Genomic DNA, 20,547 nt, shown 5'->3' with positions numbered 1-20,547 from the left:
ACACGCTCCTTGTTTAAGAAAACGGTACCTTTTATTTTTCCTAGCAGTTGATCCAGACGGTAGTTATGGTATGTCTTGTACTTGTCATTTTTAAATCAGTAAATGTGCTATAGCAAATTAATTGTTGCGCGGTGTGTTCAAAACCTGCGCATTTATCCGGTGTGTTCAAATGACCCAGAGAACATTCTCTGATTAAATATTGTTTACAGCAACCTAAAGTATTTCACAGCTGTTGTGTGGGAACGAAGATCTTGTGGCTAACCTCTTCCATTCGTTTTGTGAACAGAACTCAGAACGGTCGTAGACGACTTAAATTCGCGCCACATCAGCCTCCTGTACCTGCTGTGATGTCGGTGTCTCTGTCCAGTAACCCCACAGCGGGAGACAGGAGTTTCCACTTGGACCCGCTGAAAGGCGTCCCCTCTGGAGTCTCCGGTTACTGCCCTCTTCCCGGAGCGCACTATATGAACATCCTCAGGAGCGCACACAGCACCTTCCACCCGCTCAAGTCGCTGGGGCGCTTGGTGTCCGATACACAAGCAATCATGCCGTTCAACTTCAGCGGGTCTCCGTCCTTTTTTCGCCAACACCACCACCAAGCTTCTGGGCTCCACGACCAGGTGTTCGGCGTGTCCAACCTTCCATACTTCAGTCGTATCCAGCCGCCTCCTGCGAGTTGCCCCAAGCACGAGGGGCTTCCGCAGGTGCTCCCCGAGCAGTTAACGGGGTTTCTCCCGGAATTCAGCAGTCCGTTTAGCGACAAGTCGTCTTCGACCTCCTCATCTCCAGCCAAGGACAGTTGCGTCTACCTGCCGTGCACGGAGACGATAAAGGAACACGCACGCACTTACAATTTCACCGAGGAGGATCTATTTACTGTTCTGTACGGATACTCAAAAAAACAGGAAAGAGACGTCGGCCACGCCATCTCAGGGCTAACATTTCCGTGTAACTCAGGTATCCTAATTATGTACAAGGGTTATTAGCAGTTCATGAAAACATTGTGTTGCATAACGTTGCTCTCATTCGTGCGTCTTCCTTCTGATCTATATAGTTAATCTATTAATTTTTAAAAATTGTATTTTCAAAATTGGATAGTCGACTGGTAACTTCGTTTTAAACATCAGATAAAAATTAAATTTTAGTTTCAGATCGCCTGCCTCCGAGTTTTGATACTGAAAGCCTTGAACTCCCTGAAGGTAGTTACCCCGTGAGTCTTTTTATATATTCATGTTATAAATTCACATTTATGGAATGACCCAGACGCAAAGCTTGTGTTTGTCTTTTCAGGTTTATTGATCCACCAAATCACTTGCGGAAACGTTTCCCATTGTGGAGTTTTTGCTGATAAGAGTACTATTCCAAAAGGCACGCGTTTTGGACCGTTTCGGGGGAAACTGGTAAACACGAGTGAAATCAAAACCTACGACGACAATACACTGATGTGGGAGGTAAATGTCGTTTAGATTAAATGTCATTTTACAATCACGCTGCCACCCATTTCATTCAAATGTAAATCCTGTCTACTCACAAATAAACAAATAGATAGATAAACAAATAAATAAATAGAGAAACAGCTCAGTTGACATTAATTTACTTCACGCACATCTAAAATGACCAACTACTTATTTCCACGTTAAGATTTTTGAGAACGGGCGCCTAAGTCATTTTGTAGACGGCAAAGGCGCGTCTGGAAACTGGATGTCTTTGGTGAAGTGCGCCCGTTTTCCGGAGGAGCAGAACCTGATCGCGGTTCAGTGCGAAGGGCAGATTTACTATGAGACGTGCAAAGAGGTCCGGCCTTCCCAGGAGCTGCTGGTCTGGTATGGCGACTGCTACGTTCAGTTCTTGGGCATCCCACTCACTCTCAAAGAGTTTTTCCACGACAATGAACCGATGCCATCGGAAGGTATGAAAAATGCCTACGCATAATTGTTGAGAAAGCGTGTAAAAAAATCTCGTTTCACAGCTAACATACGTAGTGTTTACATTTTTGTTATTGTGCGGTTTGGCATTTTGTAAACGCGCTGGTATCGAATAATTCTAATTGTGGCTTGAGAAAACGTTTTCTAATTCGAAAGTGTGTTGATTGATGGAGGTCTGAACAAAATAATTTTTTAAAATGAAAATGCTTTTGATTATGACGTTTTGGCTCGTGTAAATTGACTGTTCTTTCCCCTGTCCGTTTTAGATTCTGGAGAGGGTTACAAATGTGATCGATGTGGAAAAGTCTTCGCTTACAAGTACTACAGAGACAAGCATCTGAAATACACGCGCTGCGTCGACCAGGGCGACAGAAAATTCCCGTGCCATCTTTGTAACAGGTCCTTCGAGAAAAGAGACAGACTGCGAATCCACATTCTCCACGTACACGAGAAACACAGGCCGCATAAGGTAAATGCTGTATGAAACTGTGTATTAAATTGCAAGTTTATACTATTTTAAAGACCAGTTGTGATAAACCAACTGTTTTAAATCTTTCAAGAATATTTCAGTGTGTGTGGTTCTGATAGAACAGCTCCAGTTTGAAATAGCTGTGTTCGATATGTAGGATGAATGAAAAATTCCAGCAAATATAATAAGGATGTTATGACTTTACAAACAGGGTTTAATCGTGTAATTGTTTTGTTCTGTTTTATTTGTTGTTGTTTCTCAGTGTTCTGTATGCGGCAAAAGTTTTTCACAGTCTTCCAGTTTGAATAAACACATGCGCGTGCACTCAGGAGAGCGACCTTACAAATGCGTTTACTGCAACAAGGTGAGGCTCGCGCCGTCTCTGGTGCAGGCCATGGGCCAGAAGTAGATTTGGCTAATTTCATGGTGTACTTAACCAGAGTGCTTATTATCCCTCTCGTGGCACACTCCAAAGCCACACTTATATGCTAATTAATGCCAGATGCACATTCAAGCCATTGTTAATTGGGATTATGGCTTTTATTTATGACTCGTGAACAAAACCTTCCTGTTGCTTTGGCTAAGAGTGCCTAGTTTGCACGGAGTGACAACTCGTTGTTGACTCGTTTATATCAACTATTCTCACTTTGAACTGTCTGAATTGTACTTCCTCTGACTTTAGTTGGTAGTAACGGCCTTCGAGATAGTCCAAGGAAAAAAACACATTAATTTGTGCTATAATTATCAAATTAGTATTACATTATATCTGGGGTCAGGTCTATTCCAACAGTATACTTGCATTCATTAGGATGCAATGCAACAGCTGATCTGAAAAGAGCCCTTTGGAAAATGTTTTTATATGACTGAGAAATATTGAACCTTAGAGAATATACATCAGGGCAATGCACAACGTGTGGTTTTGCCAGCACGCAATACAGTTTGGACCTATTAATATCCAATAAGTATTAAATTTGTTGTTGTTGATGATGCAGGCTTTCACGGCTTCCAGCATTCTTCGCACTCACATCAGACAGCATTCCGGCGAGCGGCCATTCAAGTGCAAACACTGCGGCAAGGCATTCGCCTCTCACGCGGCTCACGACAGCCACGTGAGGCGAACCCACGCGAAAGACAAACCGTTCTGCTGTGACGTCTGCGGCTGTACGTTTCAAGAAGCCGAGGAGTTAAAAGTCCACATCAAAAGTCATAAAAGTAAGACCGCCGTTTAAAGCCACAAAACTGTTGTTGGAGAGATTGTTTCATACATTTAAATTTTGCTTCGACTCATACGAAATCATACCTAAAAATTGACTGATCCGGTTATGTTACTCTAATTAATTAATAATTTAATTAAGATGACTTAATAATACTCCCAGATAATGTCAACACGCCAACTCGTGTTGTTTCAATTATCCTGTTATACATTTAGGCATTATAATATCTATATCCCTTTTATAGGCAAGTCAATAAAATATGCCTAAAGTTGCATAGAATAAGGCACAGTTATGTTTCACAGTTACTCTTTTTTCCGTTCTGAATTTAATAAATTTAACAACAAACATTTACGATCAGGTCACTTCGGGTTTAAATATTTATGAACATCGAATATATTGTTTTAGCTAGTTCTATTCTCTCTCTCTCAAAAATAAAGATTTTATCATTATTTGAAAATATTTGTTTTTAAAACCTCATATATATGAAAGTATTTTTTATCATTTCTGACAGAGTCGACGGTTCCTCCTTCCGCTCCTGGGATTCGCGCGACGGATGGAAACCCGTCGTTTCCTATAAGCACAGAATGTGCTCGAGCACAACGGCAGCTAGGCGAGAGTTTCCCTTTCCCTGGACTCACCGCGCTTAATTCCGAGTACCGGCCGTGGAATTAACGCTAGCCTACGACTTAAACCGAAGGGTCAAATCGCTGCTACTTATGTTTTCGTTTGCTTTTCATTTCCTAAGAGATCATGCTCCGTGTTCGTCTATTTAACACACGTGTAGTTTCATATATTTAACGTGGTAATGTAATGTCTCCTTAAAATTGTGTTTTTTGCTGTAATGTACTGTGACTTATTTATTACGGTATTTGTTTTAAGCAGGATTTGCAATATTCTTTGTTTTAACTAGCTTTAACGTGAGCTATAGGCTGCAAATGTTATTGTCGCGAACTTTAGCCTCGTGTATCTTGAGAGCATAATTATTATTTTTAAAGGTCAACAGATTTATTATTGTTATTATTATTATTATCATCATCACCATCAACACTATTTTAATATTGTTATTTATGGCTGTATTTGACATATTCTATGCAATTTCAAACCATTACATTCATAAACGTCTACTTTTGAGGTTCTGTACGCTACATGTTCTGTCTCTAAACCTATCAGAAATTGTCCGTGTGTAGCTATACATGACGTTATATCACCATAACAAAAAACAATAAAACATACGGCATGAATCGTTTTTTTTTTAATTATTTCAGTTTTTATTTAGTAAAATAGGTTATATTTTTTAAAGTTTAATTTTAATGAATGTCACATTGACAACTTATTGCATTTACTAAACGCTGTAAGGGGAAAATAATAGTTTTCAACATACTATAAAACGCACATCTCATTTTCCAGCCAGGAGTTTCTCAAAAATATTCATCTCCTCGTTTGTCTGGTGGTTGTCGAAAACGAACGTTTTTTCATATTATTAAATTATTGCAACTAGATAAGTTTACGTAGCCTACTTAGGTTATTAGGACGTTTTTTTTTTTTTTTATTTAAACGTCTTCCCATCAATTTGGAAAAAGATTAGGACAGATATAGGTCACATAACGAGATCTTTTATGTCAGTTTTTGAAGTTGTACAGAACTACAATACACATCTTTGGTTAGCCTATATTAACCTATATGAGTAACACTCGGTTGTAAACGGAATCTTTGCTTGTGATTACGGAACGCCACCTCTCCTGCTCATGCACAGCTATTCAACCGAAGCAAGAAGTGCAAGATTACAGCATTATTTTGGATGTGGTGATATAAACGTCTTTCTGTCTTGGATAAACAGTAGTACTTATGTTTTATCAATATGACAGTGAGAGGATTTGTTTTAGTCTTTGAGTGTGAGCTTACTTGTGCGACAGGGAAAATCAGAGTGCAAAAATGCAGGTGAACCCTCAGAGGAGTTGCGCTGTGCATATTTCTGAGAGCCGAAATCGGAGAAGGGAGAAATGGCACGGGCTGGAAAACTTTGGCGTGTGCGCGTGTGCATTTTCTGTGATTTGCTAAGTGATAGCAAGGGGTGGGAGGGGAGGGGCTAAGACATCCCCCAACAGCAAATTAATGACAATGGACTACTGCAATGAGGTGGCCTGTGTGCGGGGAGAACAGGAATCCCCCTAAACAAAGGCAGCTTCTTTTGACATCTGCTCACCCCCAGTTCTGTGTCTGCGTGTTGCCAACTGTCTCTGGTAAAGAGAGACTAAGAGAGAACGAATGGTGAACAGAGAGAGAGAGAGAGAGTGGGAGGAAGGCACTCTGACAAATTATGCATTACTTCATCAGTGTGGCTGTGTGCACTTTTGCCACCTTTTAAGCTTGTAGCCAATAGGAGACCAAAGGCAACCACTAAGGTGACAGTCATTTCTTATGTATCTTTCCTATTAGCTTGATTGCCTTATATAATCATAAAGCGTCTTCAGTAAAGTGGCATTGCTCGTTTATCCAGGTCAGTTTGCATACATTCCTTTCTCCTGACTTCCCTTTTTCTTCTTTCACTTCGCTCTCTTTTACACCAAATTTCTTTATATTTTGCCGTTTTCCATTCATGGATACTGTTTACCTGTTTTTGTTCTCCTCACTTGGTTAATTGCAGCATTAGCCACCGTTAGAGAAACAGTGAGATCACACGAAAGGCTTTGCACAAACCAAGACATTCGTAGCATACATTTGTGTTGTTTTGTTTGCATGAGAACTCGTTAAGTTCATTTAGAGCCATTGAGCTTATATTCTTGTTTACTGTTGTTACGGATTCCCTGCGCAGCACCTGGATGAGGCCGGACACCTGCAGAGCCACAATGGGCTCCTGCCTTCAGCTTCTTCCTGCCTTCAGCTGTCTGAGGGAGCCACCATGGCCCCCACCACTAGTTTCACCCTCAGTGCTTCCATACAAAACATGCTGGTTTCAATTCCCCACTCATATCTGAACTGAGAGGTAGCAGAGACTTAACCAGTAAACTATCCCTCAGAGGACCCTGCATTCACTGGCTAGTCTTTGAAGGTCTGTGCAGGCTACTGGTTGTCTTGCTTGTAACTCGGACCTCATGGTGGTTCATCATACCTCTGGAGCTTCTCTTCATTGTGGCCATTGTAATTTCCTAGCTGAGGTGAGCTTTGTCTCCATGTTTTAACATAATTTATCTTCACACAACTTCACACCATTAATCCATCTTTGGAGTGCTCAGTAGCAGTCTATTGTGTTATATTCCATTTGAGGTTTAGTCAGGAGCCATAATGGAGTGGAACAACAAGAGGAAACACTAAAAGTGGTATTATCACAGCAATGTGATATGTGATTTAATGCCTAGTTCTCTCTCTGTCTCTCACACACTCTGTCTGCTGAATTTTTATATGCTTGGCTATAGGCATTGATTTCACACTTAACCTTACCAGCCATTAAACACTGGCCTCTCTGACCTGGAGATCCATAATTTAGTTTGTTCTCTTTATTAATGTGATATTACATTACTAATCTCCCCTCTGAGGAAAATGGCTGTCATGGGCTATGAGGCTGAGGGCTAACCCATTATGACATCTAAATTCTCCGTAAATGAGCTATGAGGATGAGGTATTATGAGGTATTCACCAGAAATATGTTTGAAGCCTGTACACAGTAACATAGTATGTGAGAAATCTGAAATGTATGATATATGTATATTAAATATACATATATGTATATGTATACAGTAGATTGTGTGTGTGTGTGTGTGTGTGTGTGTGTGTGAGAGAGAGAGAGAGAGAGAGAGAGAGAGAGAGAGAGACAGAGTGAGATAAGCCAAGTAGGACAAACAGAAACAGGCCTTAGTGCAGTGACACCAGAAGAGTCTCTCTCTCCTGCTCTCATACACACACATCTCCCTGTAAGTGGTTACCTGTCAGTTCCTATTTCAGCCTTCAGTCACTACCGGCAGCAGAGCTAAGCCGTGGCCTGATCAATTAGCCTTATTGATTCTCTAATAGCAGGCAGCATACGACACAAGCCTGTCTTCATGCTAGCCTCAGGCGCTTAGCTGAGTGGCCCATAAACACAACCATAAGCAGATCCTTGTAGAGGCAGCGGAGAGCAGACCACGCTACTCATGGTTTGCTTGTATAGGTCCACTAGAGTGTGTGATAGCTTCCACAGGAAGCACAGGAGTGGGTCTGGGTGGTTCGCCCTGTCCAGTGGAGTTCAGGGCAGGCTGAGAGCAGCTTGCTCCAGGCACAGGTTGCGCTGCTGTGATGGTCAGGGTTTCCTCGGGAGACTGTCGCTAATCCACAAGAAAATCCAGCTAAACGCTCTGAATGCAGCTTAGTGGATGAATTGCAGATCAAACACAACAAAGCTGGTACAACCTGGGGAGAGAGAAGGGCAGAGAACAGCACAGAGAGACAGAGAGACAGAGAGAGAGAGAGAGAGAAAGTGAGAGTGAGAGTGAGAGAGAGAGAGAGAGAGAGAGAGAGTCTCAGAGTCCAGATGACAGTTGCAGCAGAGCAGATGGTCAGATACTTGACTGAAGCTTCAGTAAACCTTTACTGAGGGTCGGTCCCTTGGGAAAACACACACACACACACACACACACACACACACACACACACACACACACACACTTCACTCATTTCACATTTCCCTACATCTAGAATATATTGTTTTGCTAAAATCCAGAAATTAATTAAAGTACTGTTCATGATGAAATTTGGTAGAGTTGCATTAACACTAATTATTTAAATCAATGTGAAATTTGTTACCCTAAAGACTACTGGAATGTATCATCTGAGTTGCAGGATTCAGCTGATGCAGTCAAACTACTATTATTTATTTACTTAGTCTTTTTTTTTCATAGAACCTATGTAAGGTTGACTTAGGCTCTGTCATTCATGATGTCAAAAAGAAGCTCTCCCCATGCCTTGCAGAAAACAAAAACTTTGTGCATGTCTGTTTTTCTGTTTCATAGTTATTTTACCACCGTGAAACAGAACTTCAGCGAAGGAGAACGATGGAACAAGAGAGCTGGTGGGTGAAAGACTAAATGGCAGAGAGAGAGAGTTGGAGACAGAGTGAAAGAAAGAGACTGTATACCCTCTCTATGGCAACGCCTGACACATAGGAACTTCTTTTTTGATGGTCCATACCAGTGGCAGCAGTGGTTCACTTCAGATACGCTCTCAGTTCCTGGTGGAGTGGATTTTGCTTTTGAATGAATCTGAGAGAGATTCAGTATTGGAAGCAGTACTAAAGACTAAACAAGGCAATCTCAGTGATCTTAGTTATGTTATTTGTTATTATATTGTCTATGGAACATGTTATTATGTTATTTATCTGTAATGTTTGATGATCAATGGTCTGCATCTCATTTGATTGTGTTGTAAATGGAAGAATAATTAAATATTAATTTATTATAATCACTTAATATATGCAGGCACACTTAAAACAATATTCAGTTGCTTTTCCTTGGTAACGTCTTCCTTCTTTGTATTCCCCTTTTTCCCATGTGTATTCTATGCAAGCAAAGAAATGTTTGCCCACAGGATTTGACTCAGATGGAAATAGTATGGCGTAACACACTTTTGTGTCTGTGTGTGTGTGTGCGTGTGCAGTAACTAATGAACACTTTGCTTAATTTTTTCCTAGCTGCATTGCGTTACTCTGAGTCACATGAGTTTGCACAATTTGTGTAACTGAATTCAGTTCTGTGAATTCTGAGTATGAAGATGTTATTGGACTTATTTTGAACTAGTTCCTTTCCCTTTTGGAGGTTTTTTAGTCAGTAATATTTAACACACGTGTAGTTTCATATATTTTGCCAGTGGTGGCATTTGTGTGTACTTAGCTGTTTTATCATGTCTCTGTAAACCATGTATATAGCAAAAACTTCAGTAGCATTAAAAATCCCCCTCCTGACTCACAGACACAGGACTGAATTCTTTCTCTTAATTTTACTGCATTTTTACACAAGAGCACTCACAGGCACTGACTGACACGCATCCCAACACACCACCTCTACTGCAATCACAGCCAGCTTCCCTTTACCTGGGCGAGCTATTGAATTCTTTAACCCGACTCAAAACTACATGTTATTGAAGTTACTGAAGAGAGGTGGGGTAAGAGATTGTGTGTGAGAGAGCCACCAGAAACGTGGGAATATTGCGCCAAAGACCATCTTTGAAAACCTCTTTTTCGCTTTCTGTGTACTGCTGTCAATCAAATAGGCCTGCATACGTTCCTTTTCTCAAAACAATTCACAATAAAAAAGTCGTTTGGTGTGGGTGTTAAGGCGCTCAGCTTGGTGACAGACCTGTAGTTGTTCCCTCTCCTCCGCATCCTTCCATCAGACTTTGAATTTGTGGAATTTCTCTTACGGTCCAGCCCTCCTTTCTGTTATGAGCTCCCACAGATCCTTCCAGATCATACTGGTGTCATAATGGTGTTCTGCCTTCAACACATTAGCCAGACAAGACCCTGCTACACCCGCTCAGGAAAACCACAAGAATCAGGCGGTGACTGAGGAGACAGTTGCTGGTTGCGCACACGTTCACTGCAATGTATGATTGGCTGCATAAATCCTTGGCTGACTGGAAAAAAAAAAATCTGCTTCACCGCTGAACAGAGCTAAACGTGTTAGAGCTGCTGAAGGAACACTGATTCACATAGAGAGATCTAAAGTAAGTAATGATGTAAGTAATTCACAACAAACAGCATGAAATAGTGAAATGGTGGGGTTCAGGAGACCAGAGAGGTAGCGTTCACACGGTGGTGAGAAGATAGGGGCCAAGAGACGCCAGATGCAATGGTGGGCTGTGCCAGTCAAGCAACCTCATCAGAGCAGCAGCTGTATGTCTCATATGACACTTACAAAGGCTGATTAGTTCCAAAATCAATTTAACATCAAATCTGGAGGATCAGCAGTGCAACTTTACTGTATCACAGTGCGATAATCTTTGTTAACTTAAATTAAGTTTATTTTCAATCCTCACCCTTCTATGAGAAGTAAAGCGCGTTCTGCACATCTTCAGCCCTGGCCGGAGGAGCATGTGAGAGTTGTGTGCAGCTTCCTGGGGGAACCACAGCTCACAGTCCCGCAGTCTCGCTATGGGACACAAAGCCTCCTGCTGAAACATTTATGAAGCCTTATGACCCTCTCTCTGCCTAATGTACCCTAACAAGCCTTTATGGTCTCTCTAGCCTAGCTACACCTTTAGCCTCGCCAGCGTCTAACTCCTTAACACCCACCCACCCCCACCAACCAGGGCTATCTGCTCTGTCAGCGTGGTCACATGGTTAAAGCTGATTGGTTGTCCTACAGATGACTGATGTGATAACCTGTCATGTTAAAATGCTGTATGTTTTTAAATTCTACAATTCTTTGTCAGCAAGTAATGAAAATGAAATTAGTACATATACACCATTAAGAACAAGCACAAAGGAATTTACCACAGAGAGGGAGAGAGGGGGAGAGAGAGAGAGAGAGAGAGAGAGAGAGAGAGAGAGAGAGAGAGAGAGAGAGAGAGAGAGAGAGAGTGGTGACCTCGGGTTGTCATTGTGCTGTCAGAGGTCTAACCGGACATTAGGAGACCTCCATTACTCTGTGTGTGTTAAAGCCAAGCCCGTAGGGACAGGTCCTCAGGAGCCTGTTTTACTGCAGCCCTGCCTGTGTTTACACTCCCATGTTGAGGAGGCCATATGCTAAAGGGCTAGAGTTTCTCCTCAGATGTCCCCCATCTACACGCTTACACACTCACTGGCCTAAGAGGAGCCATCAGTTGGAAAGTGTCACTTAAATGCAAAGTGATATTGAGCTGTTGATGTCTGTGATAGAAGACTTCACACCTGAGATACATAATCAAAAATTTCCAAATGGCTTTAAGAGGATGATTACACTGGCAAACAGCGATTTAGCTTTATTATGTATTTTTGCACACCAAATCTAAATGTTTTTCAGAATTACTGCATCACCCATATTTTTTATATGCCAACATATTCACAGTATGTAAATGCAGTACTCACTGTTCCTGAGATCAAGTATAGGCAAAGATCAAACATCTGTAAATTTCAGAAGTAAGTTTATATGTATTTTATTGTCCATATACTAATAGCTTTATTTATGAATAAGTAATATATACTTAATGTAAATTCAATTGCGCCATCATTTAAAAACCTTAAAAACACAACTGAATACAGCATAAAAAGTACTATAAGTCCAAATTTTATTGTCCAGCGTTATTTAGGTCTGAAATGGATTTATACCAATTATTAGAATATAATCTAAATAACTTCATATAAAGCATGTAATGCCTCATTCTGGGTGGTTTTGGGCAGAATTAATTTGTAGTATGGCGCAGAGTGACTGCAAGTGTGGGCGGGGCTGTCTGGATCAATGCCACTGGAGAATGTATGTTTTTTATAGTTATGCTAATGGAAAAGAACATCATCTTAAAAAAGGCTTCCCATCAGCAGTGTACAATCACATGCAGACAGACATACACACATGTGCATGCACACACATGGTGTAGGAGAAACAGAGGACAGCACAGGCACTTTTGAAGGGCTTGTGGTGCCCATCACACACTCACACACACGCAGTTATGTTATGTTCACATGACCTTTTTCTCCTACATCCAGGCAAATGCAACCTCAGCCCTCCTCGGGTCCCCAAGTGTGAGCTCATGGTAGTCCTCCAACGTCCAAGCTGGCACTTCCTGACACAAAATATCCAGTCAAATCGACATCATCACTGCATTTGTAATCAATAGTAGGAAGACATATTTAATCTCCTGAAACATGTGTTCTCTAGCACAAAGCAGAGTGTTGTGGTTTCTGGGTGGTCAGAATTTTCACTCAATGTGTCACGAGGGAAAGTAACTGGAATATGGAAGGGGATGGGGGACATTTGGTAGAGCTGATTTCGGATCAGTTTTTGGTGGTGGGCTGTCCAGGATGTAGGGGGTGGGGTGTCTCTCTAGGGAGATGGGTGTCCCAGTCACTGACAGTCCCAGTCAGGGAGGTCATACATGGGGAAGATCACTGAGCCCACCCACAGGAAAATGAGCATGAGATAGGATTTAGTGTGTGTGTGTGTGTGTGTGTGTGTGTGTGTGTGTGTGTGTGTGTGTGTGTGTGTGTGTGTGTGTGTGTGTGTGTGTGTGTGTGTGTGTGTGTGAGAGACAGAGAGAGAGAGAGAGAGAGAGAGAGAGAGAGAGAGAGAGAGAGAGAGAGAGAGAGAGAGAGAGAGACAACAAGGTGTAAGTAGGTTGCCATTGTAACAAACAGCAGGCTATCATTTTGCGTAAAGTTGTCATGAACTGTAAAACTGTCATGAACTGTAAAACTGTAATGCAGTAAACCTTTTCCCTCGTCTTATTTTAATGAACGATAAGTCAGTCATGCTCAGCGTTGTGGTGTATCTGGGTAATCATTGTGCTGTTTTGATTGCTCTCCACTGGTGAGTGGTAGACAGCATTTTTTCTTTTGTCTTGACAGTGTTCAGCATCAGTGCTCTATTGATCAGAATTAGTCAGTTAATAAGCTTGAGACCAATTCATCAGCTAGAGACTGGAACAGCAAAGCCGACCTTAATCAAGTCTTCAAAGTGTTCCGAGCATGACGAGTGTAATTACAGGGCGCCAAGAGGGAATGTATGTTAGACGGAGAGTAACAGGGATCTAGGCCTGAATCGGGTGGAAGATAGAGAACTTTCATTCTCTTCTCTCTTCCTGATGTACATGTGTGTAAATGTAATTTGGCTCACAAAACATGTCCTAACAGACAGTCTTGTGTATATGATGGACAACACTAGAATCCACTAAGACTACACTGCAAAAATCAGAACAGTAGGTTCATTTGGAATGAAGCAATCAGTGTATAAGTTTGTCTTTGTAAAGTATACTCTACCAGGCAGTAGATATCCAGGACCAGATTGGGAACCCCTGGTGTAGAAGACCAAGAATGAATAAAGTGTAGTAGCATAATACATAAGACAAGAATTATTTCATACGTGTTCATACAGTACCCACAGTGTAGGCCTAGTCCCTGTTCTTCTCTCACCACCCGACTTTGCAGGTTAATTATAATGAAGGCATTGAGAGTCAGGTGGGCGATGCCCACACATATCACCCACGGTTAGGAGATGATGCAGCCCCACCTAATTTCTATTGGAAAATTCTCAATAATTACCACCATCACTCTGCTCAATTTTTCACTCGCAGTGTAAACAACTGCTGGGGAGAACTCAGAAGGCAGAGAACGATGAGTTCATTTCGAACCAACGCGTGGGCAGCTAATGCGGCTTAGATTTACGGTCGAGTGCAAAAGTGATGGCCATCCACCCGCCACAATAACTCCTCTCCTCACGGGTGGAGGAACGTGATGAGTTTGGAGAGCAATGTGAGACAACGTGAGATATGTATTTATTTAGCAGAGGCTTGCTTGATCGGACAGCGAATAAGTAAGCGGGACTTTTCTTGAGTTTCACGCTCAGTGCCATCAGCAGAAAGGGGTGAAAGAAACAGGGTAAATGGACAGAATTAGCAGACGTGATGATCAAGGCGTAGTGTGAACACTGGACCCTGTTGACCACGCAAAGTGCTCAACGTTTCTGCCATAATTAGTGGATCATTCTTCCAATCCGTGACCCATAAGTGGATTAATGAGTTCCCCAGGTGAGCTCACCTCCACTGCCTGACCACAGAGTCATTACTGAGTTTCTCTTTGTCTCTCGCATTTGAACCTCGCTGACTTCCTCTGTGCTCCTGGCGATCTGTCTGTCTGACCTCGCTTTCACACATGATATACCCCAGTGACCTATTAGCTGATGTCGCATCCATTAAAGGTTCTGTTCACAATCCCCACCTCAAAAACAGGCCTAATAAAGGAGGCCTGACTGCTAATTGTGCTTGTTGGTGCCCTTGAAACCTTCCTCCAGGTGTAACACAAGCAGCTAAACAAGGTCTCTGCACAGCGCTAGTTAGCACAGTCTGGGAGACACTGCAGTGGTGGAGAATGACGGGGCACATTACCATCAGAAATGGACACCGTGTGTAGAAGCCCCCCAACCCCCACCCCACCCCATCCCACCCCCACCACGAATGTCACAATAAACACTGTTTATAACATATTTGTCAAGCAGCATTCATGTTACATGTTTCCACTTTTAACATCTAATTTATGACTGATGCATCTGGCTGATTTACTGTAGTTTTACAAGGCTTTCTGCTTATGCTGTTGTGTTTTTTCCCCAGTTTGTCTATACGGCCTACTTTACAGCTCTGTACAATAGCACTGTGGCTGTGGTGATCATCAGCTATTGATTTGTATAGGTTTAAACCTACCCTGTTCCCTCCCACTAATCATGGGCTGACCCAGTGGATTCCCAACCCTGCTCCCACTGGGGCCCAAAGAAGGTCCTGCAGTCCTACTTGATCTGTCACTCAGGACGAAGTAGAGAGAGAGAGAGAGAGAGAGAGAGAGAGAGAGAGAGAGAGAGAGAGAGAAGGGAAAATAAAGAGACAGAGAATGAAAGAGAGTGAAAGAGAGAGAGACAGACAGACAGACAGACAGACAGACCCCAGCCTAGCTTCATAGTAGGAGATTAGGTTATGTCTTTGAGACTAGTAATTTATAATGTACTGAATAAATCACTCATTAGCTTGTACTTTCCAAGACCCATATTTTGCCTAGTACTGTAATAAGGCTAATTCAGGTCTATTTAACTAGTCCTCTGTTTTTTAAAAGTGACTGCAAAGATGTGGCACTGATGAACACTGAGATCACAGTAAGAGAAGCACATTCCTAACTCTGCCCAGCGCAGTCCTGCGCGGCCGGAGCTGCTATAGATCTGTGGCTTCATCTGATAGTCAGATCACTTGATCAATATAAGCACTGAGCATTTATCAAAGCTGATTGCCGATCATTAAAAAGGAGTCGTTATGTAAATCCGAGGAGGATGGAAACTTGTTGATGTGTTGTGCTATGCTTTAAGAGTAAAAGATCAGTAGACAATCACAGTGCGGAGAAGAATGCCCTGTGGACCTTCTGCGTGGTCACTCACTGACCTCGGATCAAGTCAATAAGCTCCTATCTCTCTCTCTCTCTCCCTCTCTCTCAACAAATACTCAAACTCACACGTGTCTATGTGTACTGGGCTCATTAAATTCTTACAGTGTTTGGAAACCAGGCAGCAGTAAATACAGATTTATACAAGATGAGACATCGATATCAGAATGAGCTCATCTGTCATACGGAGAAGAAGTACACCATTAGGCGCTGTAAATAGCGTGCAATGCAGGACAGAGAAAAGCTCGCGCACCAGCATTCAGTGTTTCTGGTAACACTGAGCAGCAGTATTCATGACGACGGCTCTTTATACGTCCTCACCGAAACCCAGTGCTCAAGGTGCCATGTCTGTGATCCAGCTTTGCTATTTTTTGGCAATGCGAACAGTGCTTGTCAGTTATGTGTCATTATGCGCATTAGTACATTGTGCAGATTGATAAACTTGGCTGTGATGACAGAGGTCATCGTATCACTTGGCTATGATGTCAGAGATGAATGCAAGCTTATTTTTGCAAGCTTATTTACACCATACAGTAAGCAACAAAAGATAAACAAACACAAAAGCTATGATAGTACAGGAAAAATAATGGCAAAACAGGAAGCAAACCAAACCAGGAAGTATAGTTAGGTTAGTTAGGTTACCTTAACGTTAAGAAAACAAAGAAGAGACAATATAAGGAAATGAAGCAAATAAACAACAATGAAACTGGACACACGGACCACGAGGAGCAAACATGACATGCAAGCGCGGCAGAGTGAGAGCCTATAGAATGGCGCAGCGCTGCGTAAGGGAATGAAAGAAGACTGAAGAACATCACGGGACCGACGAGCAGGTATAGACAGCCAGGCTTTAATATTCAGGCGGGGCCGAGTGCTGGGTTTGCACTGCCGAAGGTAGCTTAATGGATGGAATCAGTTATTTTATCAAATCTTAAACAACAGCACAAGAATCAATCAGTGTAATCCAATAAACTTTTTTTGCATAAACTAAAAGCATTTTAGTGGGGCGGTTCAAGCAAATATTAAACTGGAATTCAAGAATCCAGCCATAATTGAGACATGCACTTGTCATTGGGAAAGAGATTTCACCGATTTTACACACCATATGAACACTGCTAAATACTCCTGTCCAGTAGGACAGCTGGAATATCCCATTACCTACGTGACAGATATGACAAAATCTGAGCAAAGAGGATTTATTTCTTACTCTTCTTTCTTTTTAAATTGATGGATATTCCTGATTCATTTTCTTGTTGGATTTGTCTAGTGATGATGCAGTCCTCTTTGAGCAGTTTACCCTTGGTGGCCTGATTGTATTTCCTTTATACATATTTATCCACCAACTGTCCCTCTGCATTGAGTCTTGTGCAATCATTGACACAAAGATCCTCACATTTCCCCACCATCCCACCCAGCTGAATGACACTTTAACTCCTTTACATTCACTGGGTGAGCCACATTACGCCCCTTAACACTCGTGCGTCCTCCATCACGCACATCACAATAGCCAGCCACCATGGCAGAGAGACGCAGGCCCGGGGTGTGTCCAGGCCGGCACGTGCAGCATAAAAGTCATAGCCTTTGTGTTCCGGCATCCCCCTCTCCAGCTCACATTGGTTGTCGGACTGCTAATTGTGTCCCTTTCAGGTCATTGTAGCGCATGCACACTTCTGGTTGTGAGCGTGTGCCCTGCAAGGGGGGAGAGGAGGACCTGCCCAGGGCCCAAGCACGTGCACAGCACAATGGAGTCCCCAGATTAACGTGGGAACAAAGGCAGAGTAAAGTGTAATTAGACTGGAAACAGCTCTGGCCTGAATGGGGAGGCAGGCGCCGCTCTGTTGGCAGCTGTGCTCAGAGCAGCCGCTTACTGGAAGCAGAGCAGGAGGAGAGAGCACCCACAGCAGTCTTAACTGCCCCATCCATATGCCTCCCCTCCCCCTGGGCAAACAAATACATACACACACACACACACACACACACACGTGCAATCTCTTACACAATGATGGGCAGACAAAAAAGCTTCATCATCATCCTATATACAATACATTGGTGTGACTGGAGCATTTAGTTTTTAGCATTAACATAACTAAGGTCTCCCAATTTAAAGGTGTGAAAGTCAGTTCTTCCTGCCAAAAAGACAAGTAAATAAGGATTCATATGGGAGTCTACTGTTGGCCATCACGTTCACCCACATCTGTCTCTCCATGAGCCCAGTTTACACACACTTTTAGGCTGCATGCACTTTTGTAATAAGCGTGACTAATGCAGTGGTGTCTGTAGACCAGTGCTAATCTGAGCATTAGACGAGGCATTAAGCTAAAGACTCAGGATGGAGTCGCTGGGAGGCAGAAGAGAAGAGGGCGGGGCAGTTATCCTGCACCGCCACACACTCGCAGGGCCATTGAAATGCATCCACTTAAACTCCAGCTAATTATCTGGTGGGTCCAGTTTACAGTAAGGGTGGAGTAATTACAGAAATGGGGCAGTAGAATGGGGCATATGAGGACCATAGACTAAAGGCTACAATCAGTAATGAGGAGACAAATTAAACTCTCAGCACAATCCTGTACAAATTGCCCTGCCCTGAGCCTACAAATTAAACTCAGTGGTGTGGACACTTTCTGTTAGGATCCACTGTTTTCTATTAGTGTCTTTTAGAAGAGCTAGATTGAAGAAATTAATTCATTAATTCAGAAGTTGGCAGGAGATTATTTCCTAGTTCAAAGCATAAAACAATGCAGATAACCAGTTAACACAATGAATCACTTCCTGTGAGAAGGACAAAGAAAATTGGATGATGATATCAAGTTAAAATTCAACCAGTTTTAAGTATTCACTTTACTATTGATATGTGCTTGTGTATTAGAATCATATCTTTACAGATGGACCATCAGTGGTGTTCTTCTCAATATTACCTTAATTTCTTTTCATCTCCACTCTGATATAACCTTAAAGTCATCAATGCTTCCTGAGAGAGGCTCAGGGGAAGTCCCTCATTCAAGAACATTACATCCCACAGTCAACCAATTAGCCTGTATTTAACCAATCAGATCATCCAGTGAGTCTCCTCACTCCCAAGAAAAACCTTACAGGTTGATCCTGGTGACCATGACCTGAGGGCTCCATTAAACCAGGCTTTCATAACTTGGTAGTTTAAGCTTCTCTCCAAAGCAATTATACCATTCTTGAGCAAGTAATTGCCATCCATGAATATGAACTGGCATCCCCTTAAACAATGGGAAGGACTGTGGATGTAGGCTTGGCCAGACAAAGCACGGAGGTGTTGCCCCATTTCCATCTCTGGAGTGTTGGGAAGAGGCCGAGACAGCCCTGTGTTTACTGTAAACTTTAAGGGAAACATGCTGAGCATTGCTGAAATGCTTTTCCAGCCACTTATCAAAGCCCCTCCTCCCCCAACTCCACTGCACATCAATAGCTTTGGTCTTAATTAAACAAACACATTCTGCCTTGTCAATCATATGTAGAAAACAGAAACACAAAAGCACGGTGCACCGTCATTTCCTAACCCTTGTTGTTGTTTGCTTCAAATTCTGGTTGGGAAGTCACATAATGCTAACTGGAATATTAAACCAAGTAGTTCAGTCTGCAAGCTTATCTCTTATCATAACTCTGGCCATAAGAGTGGAAAATGCAGGAATGTTCAGAAGAATTAACGTTTCACAAGCTTTGCAGTTGTCCTGATATGAAGCTTGAGTATGACCTATGCCAGATATTACAACTAAAGAACTAAACCATTTATTTACTTATGTGAACACAAGCCACATTATAAAGTACAAGGCACTTTAAACTTACTTGCATGCCCTCAATAATAATAAATAGTTTAGGTCCCCCTCCCAGCAGGGTACGCTCTCCTTGCTTGGTGCCTTTATCAGAAAGGTTGTATGTTATCCAAGCTACAGAAGCAGCCCCGGGGCTCCTTTTACAAGCTGACTGCATGTTTGTTAATGTCCCTGTGATAGATAGGGAAGTAGCTGTCTCTGCTCCTTTGACATTCAGTGGAAGGTTCATATGGTATTACTATTAGGCTCTTTGTAATGCTGCCCCTTGTCTTATGCATGAGCACGAGGCAAATCTGTCAGGACCGCCACGCTCGGTAAGGGGTCCACAACCTAATACTGTGGACTTTGTTATACTTACTTTCTACCATTGTTTTCTCTCTCCAGTTCTCTCTGTATGAGAGGCCTTAGAAAACGGTGCATACGTGTTACCTTTCTCAAACTACCATCAGTGAGGTTCAGTCTGTGTCACTTTCAGAGGTTAAATTGGTTCGTCCAGGACATTACTTGAGAGAGCGGGACTAATCTTAGCATGAGCCTTCCCTTCTCCAGGAGCTAGGACAGCACTAATGTCTCTGAACCAATCAAAAGAGCCTGAAAACAGCTCTAAAGTCACTTACTAATGAAACAGCATGCACTAAAATGGTTTGGTTTGTTCTCTTGTTTCATCTGTGACTGATGCAGTGATTACAGCCTACAGTCATGTGGCTTCGTTACAGTAAAAGGATTCCACATTGAATATTAACAAATACCAGAGTACGTGTTTGGGAAGCCCTGCAGTGTTGAGGCAGACTGCTAGTGTGTGTATGTATGTATGTGTGTGTGTGTGTGTGTGTGTGTGTGTGTGTGTGTGTGTGTGTGCCTGCTGAGACCCAGACACTGATTCATTAGTGATTCCTGTAAGGTCCATCAGGTCGAGATGTTTAACAGGAAGAGCGTCGGCCCTGAGGAACAGCCGCGACTTCTCAAGGCCACCCAGAGAGGCACAGTGCTGCCCGACACACTGCTCCACCTGCTCCCCTCCACCCAGAGAGGCACAGTGCTGCCCGACACACTTCATATGCTC

General features: G+C 42.5%; 1 protein-coding gene across 1 annotated transcript; it reads left to right on the top strand.

Annotated features, from left to right (window-relative positions):
• Positions 1-347: 347 nt before the first annotated feature.
• prdm14 (PR domain containing 14) lies at positions 348-4,280 on the top strand. Its single transcript, XM_035526427.1, has 8 exons — positions 348-957; positions 1,146-1,199; positions 1,291-1,451; positions 1,642-1,909; positions 2,192-2,394; positions 2,657-2,758; positions 3,387-3,606; positions 4,120-4,280. Exons 1-8 carry the CDS (start codon positions 348-350, stop codon positions 4,278-4,280), a joined length of 1,779 nt encoding a protein of 592 aa, XP_035382320.1.
• Positions 4,281-20,547: the final 16,267 nt, after the last annotated feature.

The sequence above is a fragment of the Electrophorus electricus genome, chromosome 5 (assembly GCF_013358815.1).
Source record: "Electrophorus electricus isolate fEleEle1 chromosome 5, fEleEle1.pri, whole genome shotgun sequence".
NCBI classification, from domain to species: domain Eukaryota; kingdom Metazoa; phylum Chordata; class Actinopteri; order Gymnotiformes; family Gymnotidae; genus Electrophorus; species Electrophorus electricus.
This window is presented reverse-complemented; position numbering and strand designations above follow the sequence as displayed.